The sequence below is a fragment of the Misgurnus anguillicaudatus genome, chromosome 17, assembly GCF_027580225.2.
Source record: "Misgurnus anguillicaudatus chromosome 17, ASM2758022v2, whole genome shotgun sequence".
NCBI classification, from domain to species: domain Eukaryota; kingdom Metazoa; phylum Chordata; class Actinopteri; order Cypriniformes; family Cobitidae; genus Misgurnus; species Misgurnus anguillicaudatus.
Window position 1 is genome coordinate 33,541,000 of NC_073353.2, and position 26,116 is coordinate 33,567,115.

At 37.1% G+C, this 26,116-nt stretch overlaps 1 protein-coding gene across 4 annotated transcripts in view; it reads left to right on the top strand.

The window, feature by feature from the left end:
• col18a1a (collagen type XVIII alpha 1 chain a) overlaps window positions 1-26,116 on the top strand; it is a 109,517-nt gene that overhangs the window by 45,916 nt on the left and 37,485 nt on the right. The window contains exon 1 of one of the 4 annotated variants that reach the window (XM_073854647.1): window positions 14,901-16,048. The exons of 1 other annotated variant lie outside the window; for it this stretch is intronic. In XM_073854647.1, coding sequence (XP_073710748.1) covers window positions 15,064-16,048 — 985 coding nt within the window. In that variant the 5' untranslated portion in view covers window positions 14,901-15,063. Of the gene's footprint in view, window positions 1-14,900; window positions 16,049-26,116 lie in introns of those variants that run through there. 2 more of the 4 variants (XM_073854648.1, XM_073854649.1) reach the window with 2 other exon arrangements.

Genomic DNA, 26,116 nt, shown 5'->3' on the forward strand with positions numbered 1-26,116 from the left:
AGATCCTGCAGTGCAGCTTTACTGAAAGTTGCCATGTAGGATACGAAAGTGAATTACTGTGTCTAATACTGTACAACATGTAACAGTTATCCGCCATGACGTGAGTTCATGCGTCCTGGTTTGTAAACAATACAGTCTGCGTACAGTCTGCTGAGGTTGCTTATGTAGGCTGAACTGCACAAGCCATAAGCATATTACATGATAGCAAATATAAATCTGGATAAATTACTTACATCAGTAAAATTTATCCTCATCCTGTGCGTCTTCCATTGTTCTTCTTCTTAGGTAACGTTAACGTTAAAGATAAACGCTTCTCTTCCTAAATGTCCAGACATAAATGAAGATCTTCCTCACGTGTGTGTATAAAGTTTATCATCCAAACATGCGGTAAAGTCTTCAAATCTGATCAAACTTTACGCTTTGTTTGTTATTGTTTGAACTGTTCGTCTGTTCATTACCATGTGAACAGCGGGTACCGCCTGTGGGCGTGACCGCATTAAAGATAATGAAGTCAGTCAGGAAAACCTGTACTCTCTTTACTTCAATGCAGATTATATAAACAGGCAATATTTGTTTTTGATTATAATTAGCTTGTTTAAAAGTAGACATTTCAGGCTTTCTTTGGATATATGTATCATGTTTGTGTAACGAGTATTCGCGGAGTTTCAACTGATTTTTGTAACGTGTTTTGAGAGACAGCTGGCGGAGACAGAAATGTCTGAATGTGCACCCTGTTTATTTTCTTTATTTGACAAAAACACAAAGATTTGTTGTTATTGTGAATGTACACAAATTAAAGAAGACCCACGTAAGTGTATGATTATTAATGATGGAGTATTTTAAGTTGATTCTGCTATGATAAGGAGAAAACACGTCAAAACGCAGTGCCGCGTTTTTGGACCCCTGGGGGTTAAAATTGCTACTTTGTGGCGTGATTTTGGGTGTGTCCTTTTAAATGCAAATGAGCTGATCTTTGCACTAAATGGCAGTTCCATGGTTAGATAATGTAGATTTAGGGGCGGTGTTATCCCCTTCTGACATTAATTATAGAATTTAAACATGGAAAGTCTGATTTTCATGATATGTCCCCAATACTCCCAAAAAATTATTGCATGTGTATGGTTACTAAAGTTTTAGTATAATAAAACCATGGTTAATTTTCGTAACGGCATAATTTTCTTTTTTTCAAACCAAGCAAGCTTCCTACGGGGGGAACACTTTGAGACACAATGTGTGACCTTCTGATAAAAACTGTGATTTTGGCTAAATAACATCTGACTTATTGGAATTTGAAGTTTCATATCTGTTAGGATGCTCTATGTGTAGGCAATATAATATACAGTAGGTTGCATAAGGGTCAGGTTTTGAAACATAGCTATTGAAGTAAAAAATCTGCCAAAAAAAAACTTATTTTCATCCACGTTAATAAGCTTTATGCAAAGAGAATAGTCATATTGTTTCTTTATAAAATTATGTGAAAAATGATGACCATGAAAGAGACTGTGTGGCAACTTTGAAGTTTTTCTTTAACATTTATGATTCACGTTAATGCTTTTGTGTTATTCACTTATTTCAGTCATCACTTAGATAAAAAGCTGAAACTGACTAAACCAAAATTAATTGCATTTAATTAAAACCACTTTTGCGCACTTAGTTGATGCGTTATGGCATACAGTACTGTGAGACAACAAAGTGGCAGCTGAAACCGTGTGAGATGTGATAAAATCAGGACCACCCTCCTTTCAGGAGATGCCCCTTAACTAAACTCTTTACCCCCTCTGGGTAATCTCAGCCCAGCCCACCCTCCCTTAGGAAGCAACGTTTAGCATGTCAATACCCTCCATTGGCTCGCCTGCTGACTTCTCTGCCCACCGGAGAGCGGAGAGGTCCAGACAAAAGCCTGCTGGTCTCATGAAGGCATGCCCTGCATTCCATATCATTGTCACCGAGTCTTTGAAGTTGTTAATGGGGTGTCCGTCTGTAAACCCATCCAATTCCTCAGTTCATGCTGCTTTAATGCTATGTCTCTTTCTTTTTAGCTACTAAGATAATATGTACACTATATACACTCAAAACGTAGATCAGACGTTTTTCGTTTTACTCAGAATGATTTATTCAATGTATACTTATTCTAGTTTATGTCTATTGTCTGGAAATCAAACCCATGACCTTGGCATATGTGCATGTGTGTGGGGTGTAGTTGATTCAGACTGACTGTGTTTATATTGTACGAGCTGTCTGTAATGAGTCCTGTTGCTTTTGGGCGCTGTAGGGCATTGGAAAGCACCCTATCATCATTTGACCATGCTGGTTTGTTTTTTTAGAGCTTATGGAGAAACAGCTCAGGGGTTACGACCCCTTGGTGCTGTAAAAACATATATATCTGACAAATGCTCCTTAGAGAGCCACCAGGTCAATGTTTCCCAGCCTTTTTTGTCTTATGTGCCGACACACCCTCATCAGTGTGATTTGAGTACTGCTTTGTCAACACTAATCAGATGTGTTATGGTTAAACTCTGTTATACAGGATATTATATATATGTGCAGTATTATTGGAGATAATTTAATATTTTTTTAAATGCCACACAAGAGTGATGCCGATTACAATTAACAAGTATGTTTTGACATGTATCAACATGTGTGTTCCCTGGGATCAAACTAGTGTTCGAATTGAGGGGGGGCTGGGGTGGTCCAGGACCTCCTATAAGCATTGAGGTACCCCCTGTTTTTTTATTAAAGCAACACTATGTAGTTTCCATGTAAAAATGACTTACAGCTCCCCCATGTGGTTGAAAAGCACAACAGTGCCTGGTATCAGACACTCTTCTGCAGGCAGGGGGAGGGGCGGGGCTGTGTGCTCTACCCTCCACCGTCACTTTCAGAGTGTGCTTGTAGCAGCTAGGAGGCTGCTCAGGTTGCAGCAACAGTACAATTTGTCCAGTTAAAAGTTGTTCTATCACTGAAATAATTTTAGAGACATTATTTAAAAGTAAAAAAACTACATAGTGTTGCTTTAAAATACCGCATGAATTTAAAATTCTGGTACTGCTCCATTTGTCAGGATTTCACAATAAACTAATCTAAAACCACAGGAACACTATTGTGATAACATTACGAGATGAATTGTTCCCTTCAGTTAATCTTTTTACTGCCTTATTTTTGTATACATTAGGTTTAGCAAATCAAAACGAAATCTTATCAAGCTCCCCCTGTAACCTAAATGTAACCCTGGTTGTAAATCACTGATGCAAGTTATGGTTTAGCTTGACCTACTACACCCATTTCCACTTCCTATGTGTATTGACTTAACCTAAGTTTTTTTTTTTAACAAAGCAATCACCCTGTAATGGAATTTTGTTTTCCATTATTCACCCTCATGTCTCAACACTTGACCCTTCTGTATAAATTTTGATTAATGTTTTCTCTCATACATTGAAAGTGATGGAGGTTATCTGTCGATAAAATTCTACCAAACATCATTTTTGTGTTTCACGGTAGTCAGTCAGTCACACAGTAATTGTAATTGTAATATTTGGGTGGACATAATCTACATTCAGTCTGTTGAACTTTCTCATTTTTACAAAGGATCTGTATTGAAATGTCTGCAGCTTTTGTTGGCAGAGGTCTTATCGAATTCATTCATTATGTTGCATTGTATTGTGTTGTACTGGATGTATCGTTTACTGAATGGATGTATAGAAAAGAGACTTGAAAAGTAAGGAGATATATAGTAAACACTACAATGCATAGGACACTATAAAGGACTATGAATCATGCTTATTCATTTCCTGATTGACCGCAGTGTGAATCTAAAACTTTGTTTGGTCGCATAGTTAACCCATTAGTTAAAGACATTCACCAGTTGGGCACTTTAATAAGCCAGTTTTAATGCCACAATATGTAGGATTTTTACCAATAAAAGTCACTATTTCACAAAAACACAAGGTGAAGCTTAATGACGTTATTAAGGACAGTGGAATGATGGGCGTTGTTGTTTTCATCATCCAAAGATGTGTGGAATTTACTAATCATGTTTAATGAGGTAAAACATTTTTTTTACCTGTACGTGTGATCACATTATTTTATGCCATCGTAATGAACACGACTCCATGCAATATATCACACTATGCAAATGGTTTTTATATTGCATATTGGCTTTAATGACACATGGAAAAATGTTACGGGTTTTATCATGCTCGACAGTTTTGTAGGCTTCTATCCCATTAAGCAATTTTGGATTTAAAACCATCCAAACACAGTCCAGATGATATTCGGGTCACGGTCGGTTGGGTTGTTTGAAATAAAGATGCCAATTAACTATTTTAAACAATTACTACTTTTAAAAAATGCTGGACAGGAAGCAGGTTGGTAGAATATTTTTTTTTTGCGGTCCGAGTTGCGGGCGAGTAAGTTGAAAACTTTGGTTGGGTGCGGGTTGTATATACAATGACCCGCGCATTACTGGTCCAGACATCTAGGTAAAAAAAAATGGGCTGTCTATGGTTTGACGTCTATTTATTAGACATATCGGGTCTATTGTTAACCAAGATGGTGAAATGACGGCTGTTGCTTGTTTGGTATATTGGTGGTGCTTTTTACACTTAATTCCAGACCGGCCATTTTATTACACCCCATTCAGACCGCCAGCGACTAGCACTGGCAGAGCGATCCGATCTCATTCATTTCAATGGCAGCTTGTCGACTTTTAGCGGCATGAGCGAAAGTGACTGTTGGAGACCGGATGGGCTTGTCCAGCGACGCGAGAAAGTTTAAAAAAGTTTAACTTTATATAAATGATGAGCGATTTTAGTGAGAGACTATCTATCAGTGGCGGCTCGTGACTGCTCTTCAGAGGGGCGCAAATTCAAAATATGTGTTCAGAGTGTCATGTGTGTGGCTTGTGTATTAAAGATATGTGTTTGTTGTGTAATGTGAACCAGATGCATCACGTGTTTTGTCAAAATAAGTGCCGTAAAAACCGTTTACGATAAAAGAGACGCTCACGTTCACAAAATACACGCAAGACACTCCCTATATACAGTAAACTCTGATTACGCATGAGATTATGCGAGTATCTGGCAAACGCGAGCGTCTCTTTTATCATAAGCCCTTGTGGCGTGTGTGCAGCGGGTACTTATTTTGACAAGACACATGATTCACATGGGTTCACTCGACACACCGAACACATTTTTGAAACTACGATCCACACACATGACGTTTTATTTTGTGTCACCATACTTACTCGTGTAAACTACTCATGTAACAGTCTTTAAATAGGGAAACATGGAAGTGTTTGGTTGCTTCTAAATTCATCTTGTTTGGATCCTAAGGAATGAATGGGGCTAGGCTACATGCTAACACATTCACGACACGCTGTACAAAGATTAAGTGCACGCATTGAATAAAGATAGGTATGTATTCATTCGTCTAAGTTGAGGTAAGAACATAGTAAAATATTGAAAAACGGTGGTAAATCTACTGTCTAATTTAATCTATTTTATTGTAATTTTGTTTTCCGATTTAATCTTTACTTCTCTTATCCTTTATTAAGTAGAAGGGGTGATCCATTTAGAATTCATTCTTTCCATGATCTCCTCTTTAATGTGTAGTGAAATTTTTTTGTGATCTCTTCCACCTCATGAGTCACTTTATTAATGGTATCGTACATCAATGCAGCTCTTTGATTGCAAATAATTGATGGCTTATCTGTGACTTTGCACATGCTAAGACAAGTCAGGTCAGATGCATTGAAGCACCATTTTGCCTTTACTTTGTGTGTTCTTTTGCTTAAAAGTAGGCAAACATTAAATTCATAATGAAGGGAGACTGTGACCTTGGGTGTTAATGATGCTTAGTCCAGGACTACAACAATAGCCATGTTCACTTTCTGTTAGACTTAAAGGATATGTCCATTTTCTTAAAAAATCCAGATAATTTACTCACCACCATGTCATCCAAAATGTTGATGTCTTTCTTTGTTAAGTCGAGAAGAAATTATGTTTTTTGAGGAAAACATTTCAGGATTTTTCTAATTTTAATGGACTTTAATGGACCCCAATACTTCTTAGTTTTAATGCAGTTTAAAATTGCAGTCTCAAAGGACTCTAAATGATCTCAAACGAAGCATAAGGATCTTATCTAGCAAAACGATTGTCATTTTTGGCAAGAAAAATAAAAAATATGCACTTTTGAACCACGGCTTCTCGTCTTCCTCCGGACGCCCAGCGCGACCTCGCGTAATTGCATGATGACGTGGAAAGGTCACGTGTTACATATATGAAACGCACATTTGCGGACCATTTTAAACAATAAACTGACACAAAGACATTTATTAGTATCATTCGACATACAACAACGTCAGAACGGTCCTCTTTCTCCACACTTGTAAACACTGGAGTTGTAGTTTCGCATACATCATCCTCTTGACGTGATGACGTATTACATGAGGTCGCACTGGCGCGTCACAGGACCAGAGGAAGACGAGAAGTTGTGGTTTAAAAGTGCATATTTTTATTTTTCTTGCCAAAAATGACAATCGTTTCGCTAGATAAGACTCTTATGTCTCGTTTGGGGTTGTTTAGAGTCCTTTGAAACTGCAAGTTTAAACTGCATTAAAACTAATAAGTGTTGGGGTCCATTAAAGTCCATTAAAATTAGAAAAAATCCTGGAATGTTTTCCTCAAAAAACATAATTTCTTCTCAAGTGAACAAAGAAAGACATCAACATTTTGGATGACATATTGGTGAGTAAATTATTTGAATTTTTTTTAAGAAAATTGATTAACCCTTTAAGTGGGGATCCCCAAATAAATTCATGTAATCAGGTCTTGTTGTTCTGTCTGGTCCTGTTTACCGATGCAGTAAACCAGTGTCACATCTGTTTCTTTGTTGTAATGGATGCAAGACACCTTGTTAGTCTTCTTCAGCATGTGTTACAGGTTCAAACTCAGTCTGCATTAAATAAACCTGTAGACCGCGGAAACAGCTTGAGATGCTGTTATTATCCACCTATTCAGTTTAATTATAAGCAGTCTGCAAATTCCCTCTCACTTAAATATAGTGCTGTAATACATACTGTACTGTAGTCGCTTTCTCTAAAAACCCTTCTCTTGGTTATAGCCCTCGAATTTCTTCATTCAGCATCAAACTGGAATTTTTTCATGGGTAAAAAATAACAGCATACATGTTTGGGATGAGATCAGGCTATTAAGTAAATAATGACAGAATTTATTTAACAAACTATTTAATCTGTTATTTTAGTTATGAAACACATAAACACTTATTGCACCATTAGCTCTACAAACCATATGGTTTCATGCAGAATTTACAAGAATAAAAAGAGGCATCATGTGAATTGATGTTTTGAAAAACAATAGTTTCATTCAGACGCACCCAACGACATAAACTGTACAGTACAAATCACTGTTTTAGACAGGAAACATCTTTCTTACAGGAGTTTGACTGAAAGCATGCCGGTGTGGGGGTGTTTTCGGCCACCCGTGTTTTCTGGCAGCTCACCCCAACTATCCCGAGAGCTTAAAAATCCTCAAGCTCTTTAGTTTTATGCATACTAAATTTGACAAATTGCGTCTTTAATAACCGACTTTACTCAAATCTAAAAGTATGACAAGTATCGACTTACAGCTTTTCCAAATCATAATGGTCCTTGGTACCTCCCTTTCAAAACAGGATATCCCAGTTCAGTCAGAACGGAAAGGGGACTCCCTGAAAAAGACCCAAGGACTTTTTTAAAAATAAAATACGTAAGCATTTATGTTTATTTAAAGTCACATCTGGATAAGCGGTCGGCTTTCATTTCCCAAATCTTGTGGAGGTACATGTTGGCCCTGAACGCGTGCCAGGAAGGTTCATGGGTGTGAGGGAGTTGCCATAGAGAATTGCAAACTTTGTTTTCCGCCACCTGACTGATGTGCTCTTACATTAAACTTGTGTTAAAACTTACAGTGGGACATCAGTCAGATATATATTTATTAACTGCTTGGGTGATGTAAGTGATGTTTTAGCTTAGTTTAACAAAAAGCATGTGTTGGTATTATGTTCTCATAGTGTCCTGTTTCAATGTCTGTTTGGGTAAATGAAACATTGCGGTTCATTAACCTTTGCTATCCGTGTTAAGAGGATGTAAAAGAATGAAGAAAGTCGCTTCCTTTAACCTGCAGTGAAAAATGAAGTCTCATCAACTTAACTGTACTTCTTTCCTGTTATCTGGGTGATTCTCACGAAAACTTGGTTTTAAAAATGTCAAGCATGAAAATGTAAAAATTGCTTAAATTTACTTTTTTCCCACCAGACATTGAAAAACAAAGTCTGGAGTAAATGGGAACATTAATTTAAAAGTTTTACTTATCAATTAACAGTTTTTGTAACATAATTTAAAAAATTAGTCCTAAAAATCTCATTACCGCAACAGTCAGAAAACATCAACACTGACATATTTTCAAAATGACATGACAAACCTGAAAGAACATAATTTGGAGATTCTGCACATGCATTTAAAATCAAAGTATTATGCTTCTATTAATTAAATTAACATTTAATAAGCATCTGTTGCGGTAATGATAATCAAAATGTCGTGTAAGCATTCTGACAAGACAATATTTCAAATTAACTGTAAAAAAATGATCTTACCTGGTAGTCATCTTGAAGTAACTGGTTCATGTGCTTGGTCACTCAAAATCAAACTTTATTCAAATTCTGTATGTGTGCTTAAACTGTTCTCAAAAAGTGTTGCGGAGGATGAGAACATCAGGCATGGACACATCATTTTCCTAATTTTTCTTCATTATTATTATACATGAATATTCAGTAAATATTTTTTTCTGTCATCTAAAGTAGTCTAGCAAAACATCCATTTTTTTTCTTAATATTTTTGTGTTAATTTGATTAAATTACAACATAACGCATGTTCAAACACAACCGGACACATTGCGGTAATGAGAATTTCTGCAGAAAATGAGATAAAATTTCCAATTATAAATTCTTATGTTGAAATCACACATTGTGCAAGGTAGAACACAGTATTGTGTTAATTCTGATGCTTTTTAGTGTTACTATATTACACATTTTAAAGCTAAAATCATTAGTGCTGTGGTGTTTCAATGGTTTCGTGAGAATCACCCATCTAGACTTTTTTGTATTGACTGTAAATGATATAAGCCATTTTTAACTCTTCTTTGTAAACTTTATGCCATTTTAAGCTCTCCCTAAAACAGGGTTTAAGTCTTGTAGGGACAGCATCCACCTCTCTCAGTATAACCTTTTTTACATAAAGATTCTGGAAAATACATAAATGTCTGGGATTTGTCCTAGGATCATGCGATTTTGGTTTATTTACACTGCAAGTGATTATTTTATTTTTGCATGCATTCACACACATCCCGAAAAGTTCCCGCAAACACACGTGACACAGTGGTGGCTCGTGACTACTCATCCGAGGGGCGCAAATTCAAAATATGTGTTCGGCGTGTCGTGTGTTGCTTGTGTATTCAAAATATGTGTTTGTTACATCATGTGAACCATGTGCATCACGTGTTTTGTCAAAATAAGTGCCTGCTGCACACGTGTCAAAACCTTTTATGATAAGAGACGCTCACGTTTACAAAATACACACAAGACATTCCCTTAACAGCAGAACACATATTTTGAAATTACGAACCACACACATGATGGGCTACATACAAGTTGTGACGAACTTTGCATCAAGTGCCCTCGAAAAACTGAGGTGACATCAGGGTGTAAAGTTTAATGTAATTGTAATGTGCACTTGGTGGATTTATCAATCATAAACTAATGCATTGCATACTCTTCTATTAACCTGGCAAGCAGTCTCAGCTTCAGTGATTAGCTCCCTGATCTCTGCTTCATTCCAGTTTGCAGACATTTTTTGTCAAGAAGGTTGATCTATTTAAAGGGGACATTTCATTAAAATCTGACTTTTTCCATGTTTAAATGCTATAATTGGGTCCCAAGTGCTTGTATCAACCTAGAAAATGTGAAAAAGAACAACCCAGTAACTTAGTTTCTCTTGCAAGCATGTGTATAAATAAGTCATTGTAATTTAGCTCCCCTTGTGATGTCAGAAGGGGATAATACTGCCCCTTAATCTGCACTATCAAACCACGGCACTGCCATTTAATTCTGAGATCAGCTCATTTGCATTTTTGGGGGGACGCTCGCAAAATGGCACATTTTTGCTCACATCTACAGGGTGGCAATTTTAACATAATACATTTAAAGGAGGTGTTTTGAGTTGGAACTTCGCATGTGTGCTCTGGAGGCACCGGAGATTTATTTGACATATCAAAAAAATGAAATGCCTCACATAGCCTTGCATTCTTCCTGCCTTTGTTCACACCATGCGCATTCTCAGACTGATCCTGTGAAAGTTGGATCTACTTAAAAAAATTACTTCAATTGGTAAAACTTAAAAAGTGAAAATTTTACTCCTAGAAAAGCTAGAAAATTTAAGCTTAATCACTTAAAGTGAGAAATATTAAGTTGAAAAAAAGCAATTTTTTAAGGTGTTACCAATTAGTCATCCAAGTTAATCCGACTTTCACTTTTTATAGGTCCCCATCCCAGAATCGATCCCAGGAACAAGTCTGGAAGTATTTGCATTCACACAGAAGGCACTCTGGCAAATTTATGGCAACTTTAGTTTCGCGCTGTGTGAAAGGGGTTTATAAAATACTTTTCAAATTCAAATAAAAATGTATTTTATTACTCTTTAATTAGAAAATGTAACTTCCATTGTGGATGCCTTCTTTCAATAACAGTTTGCCTTAAAACACGGCAAACTACAGCACAAAGATTTCATAGACAGCCAGTCTTTTGCTATCAATTCAACAATTGGCTTTGTTGTCTTCTCAGCTATGCTTGCGTTGCATTTCTGTCTGACAATAAAAGATGTTATGTTTGTCTGGTATCGCCTTTCTGGTATTGCTTGACTTTTGATGTTTCAATATAAGATGATAGCACAGTGTATGACAGCTTTCTACATATCGTGCACTTGACTGTATTTAGCATCTACTTCATAGAAGTGAATTCGGACAGCATGCTGTTGAAGTCATACTCTTGTACTTCATTTCTGGACTTGCAATGCCAATGCAATGCCAATGCAATGCCAGTGCAATGCCAATGCAATCAGAAACAAAAATATAGTTTTTTATATTTTCGAACCTTGACTTGACTACTCGTCTCGTGTCCATCCCTAGTTGTAAGCTTTATATGAGTATAGGGCTGGGTATTGTTTAAAATCTTTCGATCCGGTGCCAATTTCGATACCTCCGTTTCGATGCCGGTTCCTAACGATACTTTTTTCCGATACCATGTTTTAAAATCCATTGAAACATTAACAAAAATACATTAAACACACAGATTTTATTTTTCACCTTAATTAAAACAAATTCTGGTAACACTTCTCACTCAGGGTAACATTAATAAAACTGGTTGTGCTTTTTGGATAGGGGTGCGCCAGCAGACACACTTTTTTTATGAAAATAAGGAAACAAAAATAAAGAAATTAAGATTATAATTAACACTGCTTTATTTTATGAAATGTAAAATGGTATTTAGCTTGGACTAACAGTATTTATTATAGCTGCAACTTTGACAAAAAGTTAAAATATTTAAATGGGTGACTGAGTTTTACTGGGAAGATTTGTATGCATGTTTGTTTTTTTAAACAATACTCAACTTCATAATTATCAAAATATTAAATACATTTGGGATTATTAAAATGAGTAGACTGTCACAAAGACTTTCTTCTCATATTGCATCCTTTCTACACTTGTGTTGGGTGACTGCGAGGTGGACTGCGAGTATTTTCAGAAATCCTCCTCTTTACGTGGTGGTGGACAGCCAATCGCCGGCGCTTTAGGTCCTTACACGCAAGTACAGGCTCACAGACACAGACGCTTTTGGAATCGAAATTTGGCATCGAAAGATAAATCACTTTTTCGATACTCACAGTATCGAAGTTTTTCATTCGATACCATAAAAGTATCGACGTTCGGTACCCAGCCCTACCAGCCAAAGTTGCTAAAGCCCAGAACTGCTGAGAACCCTTCACCAATGTCCACTTGAAATCCAATTGCTAACAGTACAGCAGTGATTCATTGTGTTCTTGGCCGAGGTTTGCGTAACATCCAGCCCACTGCTGCTCAGCATTTGTTAATGTCATTCCCACACTTAGTCACTCACTCCCCGAGGCATTTTGACTGTGTCTCTTGATGAATTGTACTGAGGGGTTGACTTCCCCATTGTGCCTTAAGGGGTTTGCCAGAGCTCGTAAGTTTTTTAAAAATCTGCTCGATGTGTCCTTTGACTCAATGTCACTGGAGAACTAACAAATCCACTTCAATGTGCTGCAAATATACAGTTTACATAAAATTATGCATCCTTGATGCATCTTAAATCCAGTGTGCTCTCAGCTTTTAGGAGAAAAATCACAGAGTGCTTCACGTGAAACTTTCATTTGTCTTTTTCATGCACAGTTTTAAATATCTGTTTTGAACCTGTTGTTATTTTTTGCTTTTACCATTATTTTTTAACATTATTTGACCGGAAAAGACTAGGGCTGGGTATTGTAACCAATTTGGACATCTCAAACAGCGTGCAAGTAGTGCATTGAAATCTGTTCTGCGTCTTCTTTGCTCAAATAATCAAATTAGCAAACCTAAAACATGTGCAAATGATAAACTTTTATGATGATGTATTACTGACCCGTACGGACAAGTGACAGTTCTGTAAACTGTCCCGAGCATCGTTCATGCTTGCCCCATGCCATCTGGCATTCCTTACGAGCCCTGCCTGAAGTAAAGCACGCACATTAAGAATCGATTCAGGGATTTCCCAAATCTAGATTATTTTGTTATTGAAGATCGATTAAAATATGAGAATCAATATATTTTTTACCCAAGCCCTAAAAGAGACAGAGAAGGGCCGAGGGAAATAAAGGTCTGGCAAAAACTTTTAATCTTCTGCAATAAAATTCCTACAGTATGTATTTTATGTATGCTTACGTTTTTTGTATGATTTGCTTTCGCCCTGTGATGTTGGGGTTAAAGGCGGAGTTAGGGATGGAGTTTCATTATTGTTTTTTTTATAATCATCTTACATATTTGAACAATTCACTTCGTACGAATTCATACAATTTAGCCAACTACAAATAAACATGAATTCCTGTAAGATTAGGCTGGATTTTGCTACATTTTGGGAGGATATTGTTGGTCCTACAATAATTTATTGGTTTTATTTCCTATTATCTGCGACTCAAACTATATTGCAAATCGCTCTGTTTCTTTGAAGTTGTGTCATGTTGTCTGGCTGTTTTCAGAGATCTAAGCATCTTGTCACTTGCATTTTCATTGTCAAACATGATAAAGACACTTTACTATCAAGGGTCGTGTCTTTTTTTGAGGTGTCTGATGATAAAGTTGCTGTACTACTGAGGCAGTTCACGCTTTTAGTGAACACAACATGATGTGCTTCACGAAATACAGACAGCAGCAGAATGTCCATTTCATTTGCATGATTTGTTTCTGACTGTCCTCGTAAAGCCGAGTCAAACGGTATGTCGGGGTCTCTGTCACAAACTCATCTGGACTTGTTTGTACCTGTCTGAACAAGAACACAGAGCACTATGTAACTGTTGCCTGCACAAAGTTGATAAAAACTAATCTTGTAGTTTATGGTTGAGTTAGGAAACAAGTAATTTTTTCTAGAATGAATTATTGCTCTTGACTGAATGGCTTCAGCCTGCGTGCTTTTTATGCAAGTTTAGATGACTTAAAGCTTGCAGTGTTTGGAGTTAGGCACTTCATTCATGTATACAGCTATGAAATGATTTATCGTATCTGTCTTGAGGAATATGCAACACAATCCTATGGCAATTTGTAACTATTTTATGAGGTGACTACGTTCTCATTTATTACTCATTTTATTATGATCTGCTCTCACAATGACAATGCAGTCATCATTTACCTACCCTCATGTTTTTCCTCATTGTGTTGAACACAAATAAGATATTTTGATAAATGATGGTAACCACAGTTTCCCATTGACTTAGTTGGAACAAAGAAATACTACGAAAGCCAATGTCTGCTTAACATCATTTATCAAAATATCCTTTGTGTTCAACAAAATACAAAAACTAGGTTTACAACAACGTGAGGATGAGTGAATAATGACAGAATGTTCATATTTGGGTGAACTGTCCCTTTAAGATTAAAGTTAAACCTAAAGGGGCGGTTTCCCGGACAGGGTTTAGATTAATCCAGGAGTAGCCCTAAGTTATGTTAGGACATTTAAGTAGTTTTTGCAAGCAAACCTTACGAAAAAACAATACTGGTGTGCATCTTGATACAAAACAATGGCATGATATATGTTATATGTATATATGTATATATGTTAAGATATGTGCAAAAAGTGTTTAAATTAAGGCAGCTCAAACATGCATTTTAGTCAAGGATAAACCTTGTCTGAAACCGCCCCAAAGTGCACTTAGGTTACCAAAATGTCCACAATACTCCTTTTCTCACAAGCACTTTAGCAAATATAAATCTAGCATCAAGACTACATTAAAACTAACATCAGAAGGCATATAGCATAGGTTTCTGCATTTAAAGTGTGCTTTGGGTACGTACCCCATTCGTTTCTATGTCACAGGGGATCAGACAGTGGAATTTCTGTGCCCCTATTAAGGCTATAAAAGTTGAAACAACTCTAAATTCCATCAGCGAGGGCATTTACAAGCACCAGAGTATACAAAAGGACGCCTTGCAGCCATTTTTGGTAAGAATATCTTTCATCAGAGACACTCTTTCAGTACAAAGACAAAGGGAAGATGAAGCTACGGGGGAGGAAAGGTCCCAAGCTCGGCCAGGATTGAGCCAGCCCCCTACTCTCTTTAAATATTTTACTCCTCCTCTAAACTTTTCTGCCTGGCTTGTGGGCTGTTTTTGGCGAGTCTGCGGTGAGCCGAGGAAAGGCTCTGTGTGAGGTTTGGATTACTGATGTCAGATACGATATCCTGACTGGAACATGATGCCTGGGTTCAGGATGTGGCTGTGCCTTTTTGTACTGGCGTGCATGAGGATTCAGCACTCACATGGATGGTTCTGGTCTGGTTCTGATGGGAAGGGCACACGGACACCAGTCAACCTGACTACTTTAAACCCCACATCACCATCAAGGACAGAAGCACCACCCAGTACGGCAGGTACAAGTGCTTCTGTGACCGAGGTCCCTAAAGTGGCCGAGAAATTAGGTATGTATGTGAGATATGGAGATGGGTTTGAGGGGTCTGCTAGGGAGGGTGGCTCTGGATTATTTAAGTCTGAATCTTTAAGTAGGTCTGAACTTGCTTCTGGATCTGGATCTTCTCAGTTTGAAAGCCAGGAGAGCTATGTTACACCAACTGACTTGTCGGGCATTTCAGTTGAGAGTACTAATGTGCAAATGGAGAGCAAAGTGGATCGGATGGATGGACACAACAGCAGTTTTGTAGAAAGGCAATTTAACCAAAGCATTGTTTCTTTAAAAAATAATTTATTTGGGGATAATTCTTCTAAGCATGATAGTTATAACACAACACAGTATTCCCTTGAATACTCTGTCTCAGATAATGTACTAACCAATGAAAGTGACCGATCTGTTATAACCCCACGCTGCTTGGAAGTTCATTCCAAATTGCCATTTTGCACCAGAACAGGAGCGAAGAGTTTCGCAGTGCCTAATTTTCTAAATCAAAGCAGCGTGGAGGAAGTTAAGGTGGTTTTAAGCAAATGGGCGTCGCTGTTACGGTCACACTGCCACCATAGCTTGGAATGGTTTTTCTGCTTGCTGTTGATGCCGCGATGCGGCCCACCTGGACTGCCGGCCCCAATGCCCTGTCGCAGTTTTTGCGAGGTCTTGCGCGACAGCTGTTGGACGCTGCTGGATGAGGGCCGCCTCCCCGTGGAGTGCCATTCTCTGCCTGAAGAGCCGCATGATGGGTATCAGTGCTTGTCAGTTAGTAACCAGAAAGGTAATAGCCGGTTAAAATGCCATTTCTTTGAAACAAAGAGATGCATTTTCAACCAGCATCACCTGTTTGTCTGTTTGTCACCAATTCACTGGTCCCAATGAGCTTTTTGTCTGCATGCATTGCATCACTGGGGAGCAGATGTGTCTGCAATTAAACACTTTATTACTGTGCATGCTTGTCTGCGCTGCATGAAGACACAGAATAAATGCATGATGCTACTAAATCAATTTTTCGGACATTTATTAGCATATGTGTGACTTTACTGTATAGACGTTATAATATCTAGACGTTTTAAAATAATGATTTTTTACTTTTACTTAGGTCAGAAATGTATTTTTTTGTAGCATATATATAATTTTTGAGTTTTAGTCCACAGTTTTTGCCAGTATAATACACAAACAACTGGAAAACTACTCGAAATTCATTGCCCAGAAGTGTTTACACCAACTCAAAAAGCACACATCCCGTGACTCACATTTTCTTCTAAGCAAGTGCATGTTATTTTATTCATTGATAAAATTGTTTTTGGTCAAGATAGCTTAATGTGGTTTAGCAGTTAGTGGAACAAACATGCATTTTTTTATGAATGAGGTTGTGTTTAGATCATAGACTGTAAAAAAGATGGACGTGGTGTCCGTGACGTCACACATAGGTTTCTGAAGATCGTTTTTGAAGCCAATAGTCGCCATCTTGGCCGCACGTCAACGTGGGTGAAGCTGAGGTGGCTGGTTGCTGAAACCACGCCCGCCTAGCTCGACTCTAGTGACTTTTGGATCTGGATCTTCTCAGTTTGAAAGCCAGGAAAGCTATGTTACACCAACTGACTTGTCGGGCATTTCAGTTGAGAGTACTAATGTGCAAATGGAGAGCAAAGTGGATTGGATGGATGGACACAACACCAGTTTTGTAGAAAGCCAATTTAACCAAAGCATTGTTTCTTTAAAAAATATCAGCAGTAATTTACTTGGGGATAATTCTTCCGTGACATCACCCATAGGTTTCCGAAGATCAATTTTGAAGCCAATAGTAGGTGGTGCCTGCCTTCGCCATCTTGGCCGCTCGTCAACGTGCATCAATCCGAAATTGGTTAAGAGGTGAGCGTGGGTGAAGCTAAAGTGGCTGGTTGCTGAAACCACGCCCGCCTAGCTCAACTCTAGTGACAGCAGTGTCTGTTTAACCATCACTCAAGTGGCCACGCCCTTAATTATGCAGAACTTTAAGGCTTAATATAAATTAAACGGATGAGTTACAAAAATATTCATCCCCCTCACAGTTGTCATGAAGGGCAAAATTAGCTATATAGACGGTTTCAGCAGTAACAACATAAACATCTTTCGTGGTCAACACGTAACATCCGGTAAACTCCCCTAGGAATAAATAACAACAAAGTACTTTAAACGTAGTTTATTTATATAACAAGCAAAATAAACAACACATAGATTACCTAGGAAACCAGAAAATTTGTTATTTTCGACAAGGTATTTGTTCAAGAGTTCAGTTTAGCAACTAGTCAGAAAAATAATGAAACCGGACCAGGCGCGTTTCGCGTCACTGCATGTGCGTCCGATGAAGCGGTCTATAGAGCACAACCACTTTTTGTACCAGACTTTAAGCATATTTTTTTCTGCTCTAAAGTTGGGCATTTTAACATGGAGGTCTATGGGATTTGCCTTCCGTATTGGGTTCATGAGAGAGATCGCAAGGTTGCCCCTCATTTTAAAAATGGTAAACTTAAAGGGATACCTTACCCAAGGATGAAAGTGTTGTCTTCATGCTCACCCTCGTGATGTTGCAAACATGTATAAAGTTCTTTGTTTTTATGAACACAAAGTTGAGGAGTGTTTTCTAACCAAACTGATCCGAAGCCCTATTGGCATCCATAGTAGGAAAAGAGAATGCTATGGAAGTCAATGGGGCCTCTGATTGGTTTGGGTTACAAACATTCCTCAAAATATTCATAAGAAATTTATACAGGTTTGTAACGACACAAGGGTGAGTAAATAATGACAGAATTTTTATTTTTGTGTGAACTATCCCTTTAAAATGCCAAAATTGTGAGTCAATTTGGCTTAAAAATACCCTAGATTTTTCTTCTAGGAGATCTGATGTTTCTCTACACCTTCCCTAGCGTTTACTGTTTCTCATTCAAGCATGCAGTCTGTGTTTACCATTTCATACATCAGCACACTCTCAGAAAGGTACAAAAGCTGTCACTGGGGCTGTACCCTTTCAAAACGTACCTAAAGGGTGCATATTAGAACCTCAAATGGTACATAAACAGCTTTTCTTTCTTTGTTTATTACCAGATATATTGCATCCTTTTATGCATGCGTGCATGTTAAAGCAATGGGAAAATAATTAAATAGCTATTTATTTATTTGAATATTTAATGTAACCATACAGTGTGTCCGATTTTAACATTAATATCAGTAAATGTACAACAAAAGCTGTATTGTGAGTAGGCATGCTGCAAGCCACATGCTGTTTTTGTTTTTATGAAATAAAGATGACTAAAATAAGTACTTTGCTTGGAACTAACAAGATTTGATTAAAAAATGAAGTTGGAAATTGTTGTTGGAGGCACACACTTTGATCTTTAAATGCTGCTCATGTGATTTTTTTCCTCAGTGTTGACTGAGTTTTGTTCTTGTGCTAATAAATTTTGGTTGTCACAATGGCTGGAGGACAAACCCATCTGTCTTTTAATAAGTACCTCTACAGAGACATGGTAAATGCAGTATTCATTTTGGCAGCAGAATTGCAAGTCTATATGTTCTGGCTAAATTTATGATGGCACGCCTCTCCCAAGTAAACCTTGAGAGCATGCGTTTGGTATTTCTGTGGTTTTATGACAAACATCAAGACAAACGGTTACACATAGATCTGTCATGTATGAATGAACATACATATATACACAGTAAGAAAACTAAGACGGCATATCTAAAAAGATGTAGGAGTTCAAACATCCTTCAATTTCCAATGCTGTATTGTCAGACCTCCTTTAACTTAAGCGATTGTCTTATTTAGACTTTATCTGTTTAACAGCTTGTTAAATTGACATCCATGAGTAGACAACTTGTTTTAGAAGTGGCTCTGAATGGGCACAGTAGAAATAAACCTCTGACTTGCTGTATAAGGAGAGTCACTACTGTATGTCAATGATTTTAATGTAGATATGTATGCTGCTGATATTGGAGATATGTTTGCATCAGTAACACACACCTTAAAATGTGAACTATGTGTATCTCTTGTATCCCCAAGCATTAGTTTTCCAAACACTGTCCTTGCTCGAATCAACAGATACAGCGGCGCTTTGTTAGGATAAAAATGGCTTTGTTAAAGTTGTCCTTGCGTATTAAAATGGGATATGAGAAAGTATAGTAATAATGAAAAAGTTACATGTAAGCTTTAAATAATGAAATCTAAATTAAATCATATTAAATTCAGCCGTTTCAGCCAAGGCAGACATTTAATACTGGTTTAGTGCCAAAGATGCCATCGAAGTACAATAATGATTTTCATTTTAATGCAAACAGCATGTTTGAGGCAAAGAGCGCTCATCGTCTATTAAGCTTCCTTCATGGTCTCTATAATTTACATTTATGCATTTGGTGGATGATTTTATCCAAAGCAACTTACAGTGCATTAATTTTTTTTAAATACATTTCCATATGTGTGTTCCACAGAACTGAACCCATGATCTTTGCACTCCTAACACAATGCTCTATCAATTGAGCTTTTGTCAGGAGGGTGATTCTCACGAAAACTTGGTTTTAAAAATGTCAAGCATGAAAATGTAAAAATTGCTTAAATTTACTTTTTTTCCCACCAGACATTGAAAAACAAAGTCTGGAGTAAATGGGAACATTAATTAAAAAACTTTTACTTATCATTTAACACTTTTTGTAACATAATTTAAAAAATGAGTCCTAAAAAATTTCATTACCGCAACAGTCATAAAACATCAACACTGACATATTTTCAAAATGACATGACAAACCTGAAAGAACATAATTTGGAGATTCTGCACATGCATTTAAAATCAAAGTATTATGCTTCTATTAATTAAATTAACATTTAATAAGCATCTGTTGTGGTAATGATAATCAAAACGTCGTGTAAGCATTCTGACAAGACAATATTTCAAATTAACTGTAAAAAAATTATCTTACCTGGTAGCCATCTTGAAGTAACTGGTCCATGTGCTTGGTCACTCAAATTCAAACTTTATTAAAATTCTGTATGTGTGCTTAAACTGTTCTCAAAAAGTGTTGCGGAGGATGAGAACATCAGGCATGGACACATCATTTTCCTAATTTTTCTTCATTATTATTATACATGAATATTCAGTAAATATTTTTTCTGTCATCTAAAGTAGTCTAGCAAAACATCCATTTATTTTTTTTCTTAATATTTTTGTGTTAATTTGATTAAATTACAACATAACGCATGTTCAAACACAGCCAGACACATTGCGGTAATGAGAATTTCAGCAGAAAATGAGATAAAATTTACAATTATAAATTCTTATGTTGAAATCACACATTGTGCAAGGTAGAAAACAGAATTGTGTTAATTCTGATGCTTTTTAATGTTACTATATTACACATTTTAAAGCTAAAATCATTAGTGCCGTGGTGTTTCAATGGTTTCGTGAGAATCACCCAGGAAGACATTTACTGTTGCTATACATAAAGAAAAGCTAATATGTAACAAACTGTCTGGTCTTATATTAACTACAATTGATTGTTCTTGTTGTTTATTAGTCTATCTTTGAATGCATTTGCAGAAAAAGATGGTCAAAATATGTACCCTTGTTCCCATTGGGGCTTAGGTAAAAGTACCTACAAAGTTCATATTAGTACCTCAGAGGTACATATTGGTACCAAAGAGTGTACTTTAGTATCTTAAAGTTACATATTGGTACACACTTGTACCTAATGGTACACATTAGGACCTTTTTAAAAGGTACTGGCCCACCCCAGTGACGGGTGGGGGACATATTTTTACATTTTTTTTCTAACAGTGTACCATTGAACTTCCTTGTTAAAATTCTTTTACACAGGCACTCTTATGCTTTGTCTCCCATGCATTTTTGTATTTTCCTACAAACAGTGTCAAACTGATTATAGAGGGTTCATGTAGTCTCTGGTGCGTAAATGCCCTCATTGATGTGATTATTCATATTTTCCCACTGGATCCGGGGCGCTTTTCACAACAATAGGGCTATAGACAGTGTGTTCAATTCATTCTGTAATGAATTGACTGAGAGGCGATTATTTAAATATTTCTACCAAGATGATTTTTCCCGCAAAATGTGGAAGGGTTGTATTCAGGAATTTTAGCAGAGATGTTGTTTTCTGTCCGATTTGAATGTGAAGTTTAATGTTTTCTGGCAGTGCTTGATATCACATTGAATTGTATGGGCCAGAGTGGAAGTGTTGCTGTGCCAGTTTCCAGTTGCATGGAAATATCTCTGCCCAAAGCTTTGAATGCTCTCTCGTGTCCCATAAATTGCACAAATTGTTAATGCAGGCCTGTTAGCTATAAAGATTGCTTTAAGGGATAGTTTACCAAAAATGAAAATTCTGTCATCATGTTGTTCCAAGCCTGCATACATGTCTTTGTTCTGCTGAACACAAAAGAGATATAGTTGTAATCAAACAGGAAACAGGAGCACCATTGACTTCCACAGGAAAGAAAAATACTATTGAAGTCAATAGTGCTTAAAAAAGGTTTGGCAATGAACATTGCTCAAAATATTGTCCTTTGTGTCCAGGTGAGTATATGATGACATCATTTTTATTTTTGGGTGAACTATCCCTTAAGTTTGTAGCATAGACTTACATCCTTGCAAGTATCACAACCCAAATTTGATGAATGACATTTAACTTTTCTGTCTAGATTAGTAGCATCACCCAGTAAGTGGCTGTCAGAAGCGTCCATATAATTAAAGTATTTGATTATACAGTAAGTTGCATTCTGGGATGGCTACAGATTAAAATGCCAAACTTCTTATGCAAACTAATCCAAGTTCAGGCCAGGATACACAGAACATGGAACTCAGTAAATGTAGTTATTTAGTTAAAAGTCAGTACTGTATACTAGGGATCGACCGATATGGATTTTTCAGTGCCGATGCCGATACCGATTTTTGTTTCATCAGCCTTAGCCGATGACCGACACAGGCTGCCGATTTTCTTGAGCCGATATTTGGAGCCGATACTGGTCTTGCTCACTCAATTTACATCTTAAAAATTATGTAAAAAATGGCATGTTGTTAAAAAGAGATGTTATTAGTTTGCACAGTTCTTACATTTATTGTAGTCTAGGACTAGTCTAATCCCTGTCCAGGAAACCGCCCCATAGAGATGAAAAAACCCCACTTTGTTCAGCTATGATTAGCTGTTAAGCCGAGCTTTCAATGTTGTCGTGAAAAGGTTGGTTGTTTTTAGTCACATGACCTGCAATCGCTTGCGGGTTCCAGCACTCTGTCTGTAAATTATGCTGGAAAAATCGGCAAACACGGCAGCCATGTATCGGCCGATGCCGATACACATAAAACTCGCAAATATCGGCCCGATATATCGGCCGGCCGATATATCGGTCTATCACTACTGTATACAGTATGTGGGTCAGTAAGTGACTAAATGGTTCTTTGAAGAACCAAAAATATGCTACTGTATGGCATTGCAGTGAAGACCGTTTTAAGCACCTTTATTTTAAAAAAAATTATAATAAATTAAATGTTTTTTACTGTAAGTTGTCTTTGTAATTGACTGAGCTTTGCTGCTTTTAAGTGCTGCGCAATATACCAAAATCAGTGAAATACTATGTGCATATTGCAAAGGTTTGCAATAAAAGAGCGATTTAATTTGAATACTTCAACAAACTCTATGTTCAAAGGTTTAGGTTGATGCGGATAAAATAGTATTTGGCATGCGGAAGTTAGTAGGGATATGCATGCATGTGCAACTGTGCATGATAGCAGTGACATTTTTTGTATTTCTTTGCTTAAATTAAAAAATGTCTAATTTGTTTTATGCAATAGTAAAACATGGTTGTTTGCTTTCAGAAGTTGTGATGCGTTCATTTACCTGAAATATGAAACATGTGTTGGTTATATATATATATATATATTTAAGCAGTGGGGTACGAGAGGCTGTGCTGTGTCGTGAATAAGTAACGGCTGAAGGGCGTTGTTAGGCACGACGCGAAGCGGAGTGCCTGCAACCCCTTCAGCCGTTACTTATTCACGATACAGCACTTGCCTTGAGTACCTTGTTGCTTTTATAAAACGGTTACCACACAATATTAAAGTAAAAAAAATATTAGTGCAACTTTCATGAAGTAAAATCAATAAAAGCATTCCTTCCGCTAGAAAAAATAGTCCCTGAATGCAAACAACAACATGGAAGCTCAAATAAAAACAACAAACTGTTCTCAGACTTTGTCTCATTATATCTTTATGTGTTGCTAAGGGTGTTGCTAAGGGCGCAGTGATATTAAATAGAACCGTTGGGTGAAGCGGTCATAGCAGTGTTTTATCGTGAATAAAGCACACCTATTGACCAATCAGAATCAAGGATTGGAACTAACCGTTTTATAAATGTTAATACAATTTAAATTGATTTTGGGAAAATAAATATTGTATCGCCTATGGAATATAGCATTATTTAGCATGGTACCGCATATCTTTCTTCAGTATCGCACAGCCTTTTTAAAATATACTCTGATCAGTGATCAGCAAGAGCATTGAGAAAGTTAGGACAAGCTTAAACATAAAAATTTCCCTCCAAAATGTACTCCAGTGTATCTGTACGCAGCCACTGGCTTTTAACCCATGTTTTCAAGAGGTCAGCAGTGTCAGTAAAAGTTCCAGTAGGTAAACAGGCATTTTAATTAAAGTGCTAATTTTTAACCCCAGTAATGCTGAGTCTTTAACACATTAAAGTGGGTTGGTAAAACATTGACCGTATATTAAAGCCAAGGTTTTTTTTGTTTGGTCAATGCAGATGCTACAGCCAGGTCATAAGCAGCATGTGAGCAGTTTAGTCAAACCTCAACAAGCATTGAAATTTCCTTGCATTGCAACTATTATATTGAATCAGTATAGCTTCCTTAAAGGGACACTCAACTTTTTGGAGGTGTGCTCATTTTCCGGCTCCCCTAGAGTTAAACATTTTATTTTTACAGTTTTGGAATCCATTCAGCTGATATCTGGGTCTAACAGTATCATTTTAGCATAGCTTAGCATAATTCATTGAATCTGACCATTAGCATCACGCTAAAAATAACCAAAGAGTTTTTATATTTTTCCTATTTAAAACTTGACTCTTCTGTAATTACATTGTGTACTAAGACTGATGGAAAATTAAATGTTGTGATTTTCTAGGCCAATATGGCTAGGAACTATACTCTCATTCTGGCGTAATAATCAAGGACTTTGCTGTCGCAACATGGCTGCAGGAGGCAAAAAATATTCCCTTGCTATTGAAAGTAACCAAGGGGACTATTTTCGGGCAGTGCGTAATATCACTACGCCTGCTGCAGCCATGTTACGGCAGCAAAGTCCTTGATTGTTGCGCCAGAATGAGAGTGTGGTTCCTAACCATATCGGACTAAAAAATCACAACATTTAATTTTCCTTCAGTCTTCGTACACGATGTAACTACAGAAGAGTCAAGTTTTAAATAAGAAACACATTGAAACTCTTTGGTTATTTCTTAGGGCTATGCTAATGGTCTAATCAAATTCAATGGATTGTGCTAAGCTATGCTAAAATTTGTACCGCCAGACCCGGAGATCGGCTGAATGGATTCCGAAACGGTAAAAATCAACTCTAGGGGAGCTGGAAAGTGAGCATATTTTCCAAAAAAAGTGTAGTGTAATGTTGCAAAAAAGAGCTGTAATGTTACATGATCTGGTGTTTGGTTGATGATGTTGTCAAAATGGAAATACTTTTCAGATGAGAACTTTCGAACGTCTTCATGACATCATTAATGTCAAATATCCGGGGTTTTGTGTTCATGTCAAAGAGCAGAGACGCGGTGCCTCTGGGATCTCATCAGTCCTCAATCTGTCTCCATGCACATATGGATTCTGCCATCAGAATTTATTGCGTGCTGTCAAAAAAGTCACAGTCAAAGATTTTTGCTTCCCTAAAGTGATTTTCACAAGACCGGCATATCTGTGAGAACTTGTGTCTTGTGTTCATGTGGCATTCAGAACTCTGGTTTAGCATGTCCGGCTGTTTAAACAACAGCACCTGAACATGTGCAGGAATGCAAACTCTCATCCTCTTCTAAGCTTGTCATTATCCTGTCATGATCTAAAGACACGCTTTACTCTTTCAATAGTGAAACTCTCCCGTGTCTAGATAAAGCACGTTCCCAAACTAGACATTATCCACTAGAAGCGCACGTCACACCAAAGCCGTATGTAAGGTGCTTGTTTTCATTGCTGATCCTTTCATGTGCAACAAAGATAGTAGGGATTTTGTTTCGACTCGTAACAAAAGCACCATCTGAAGAACTTAATGATGAATATGTAAAGCTTCTAAAGAACTTTGATCCTTGTTTGCTAAATAAGACCATGTGCTCATGAGCCATACCGAGGAATCTTAACATGGTCATGTAGAAAAGTAATTCACGGTTCAAAGTGTTTATTATCCATTATGAAAGCAAGTTCGTGTTTAACGGATCTTTAAATTTTCAAATAACCGTTTATATACTTTTATATTCATATAATACAAATAGGATGATTTTTGTTAGATGAATGCACTTTTATTTCCCCCCTGTTTTTTGGTGTACTAATTAGCATTATCATTGGCAAATCCATAGTTTTACTATAATAACTATGATTTATTCATGTTTTTGTCACAAAACCATGGTTGTTTTGTAGTAAACATACACTCTAAAACAAACGGTGCTATATAGCACCAAAAGTGGTTCTTTGCTCGTAATCATAGAAGAACCGTTTTAAGTGCCATATAGTACCGGTGAAGCACCTGTGTAGAACCATATAGGCCCCATATAGCACCACATATGGTTCTACATAGCACTATAT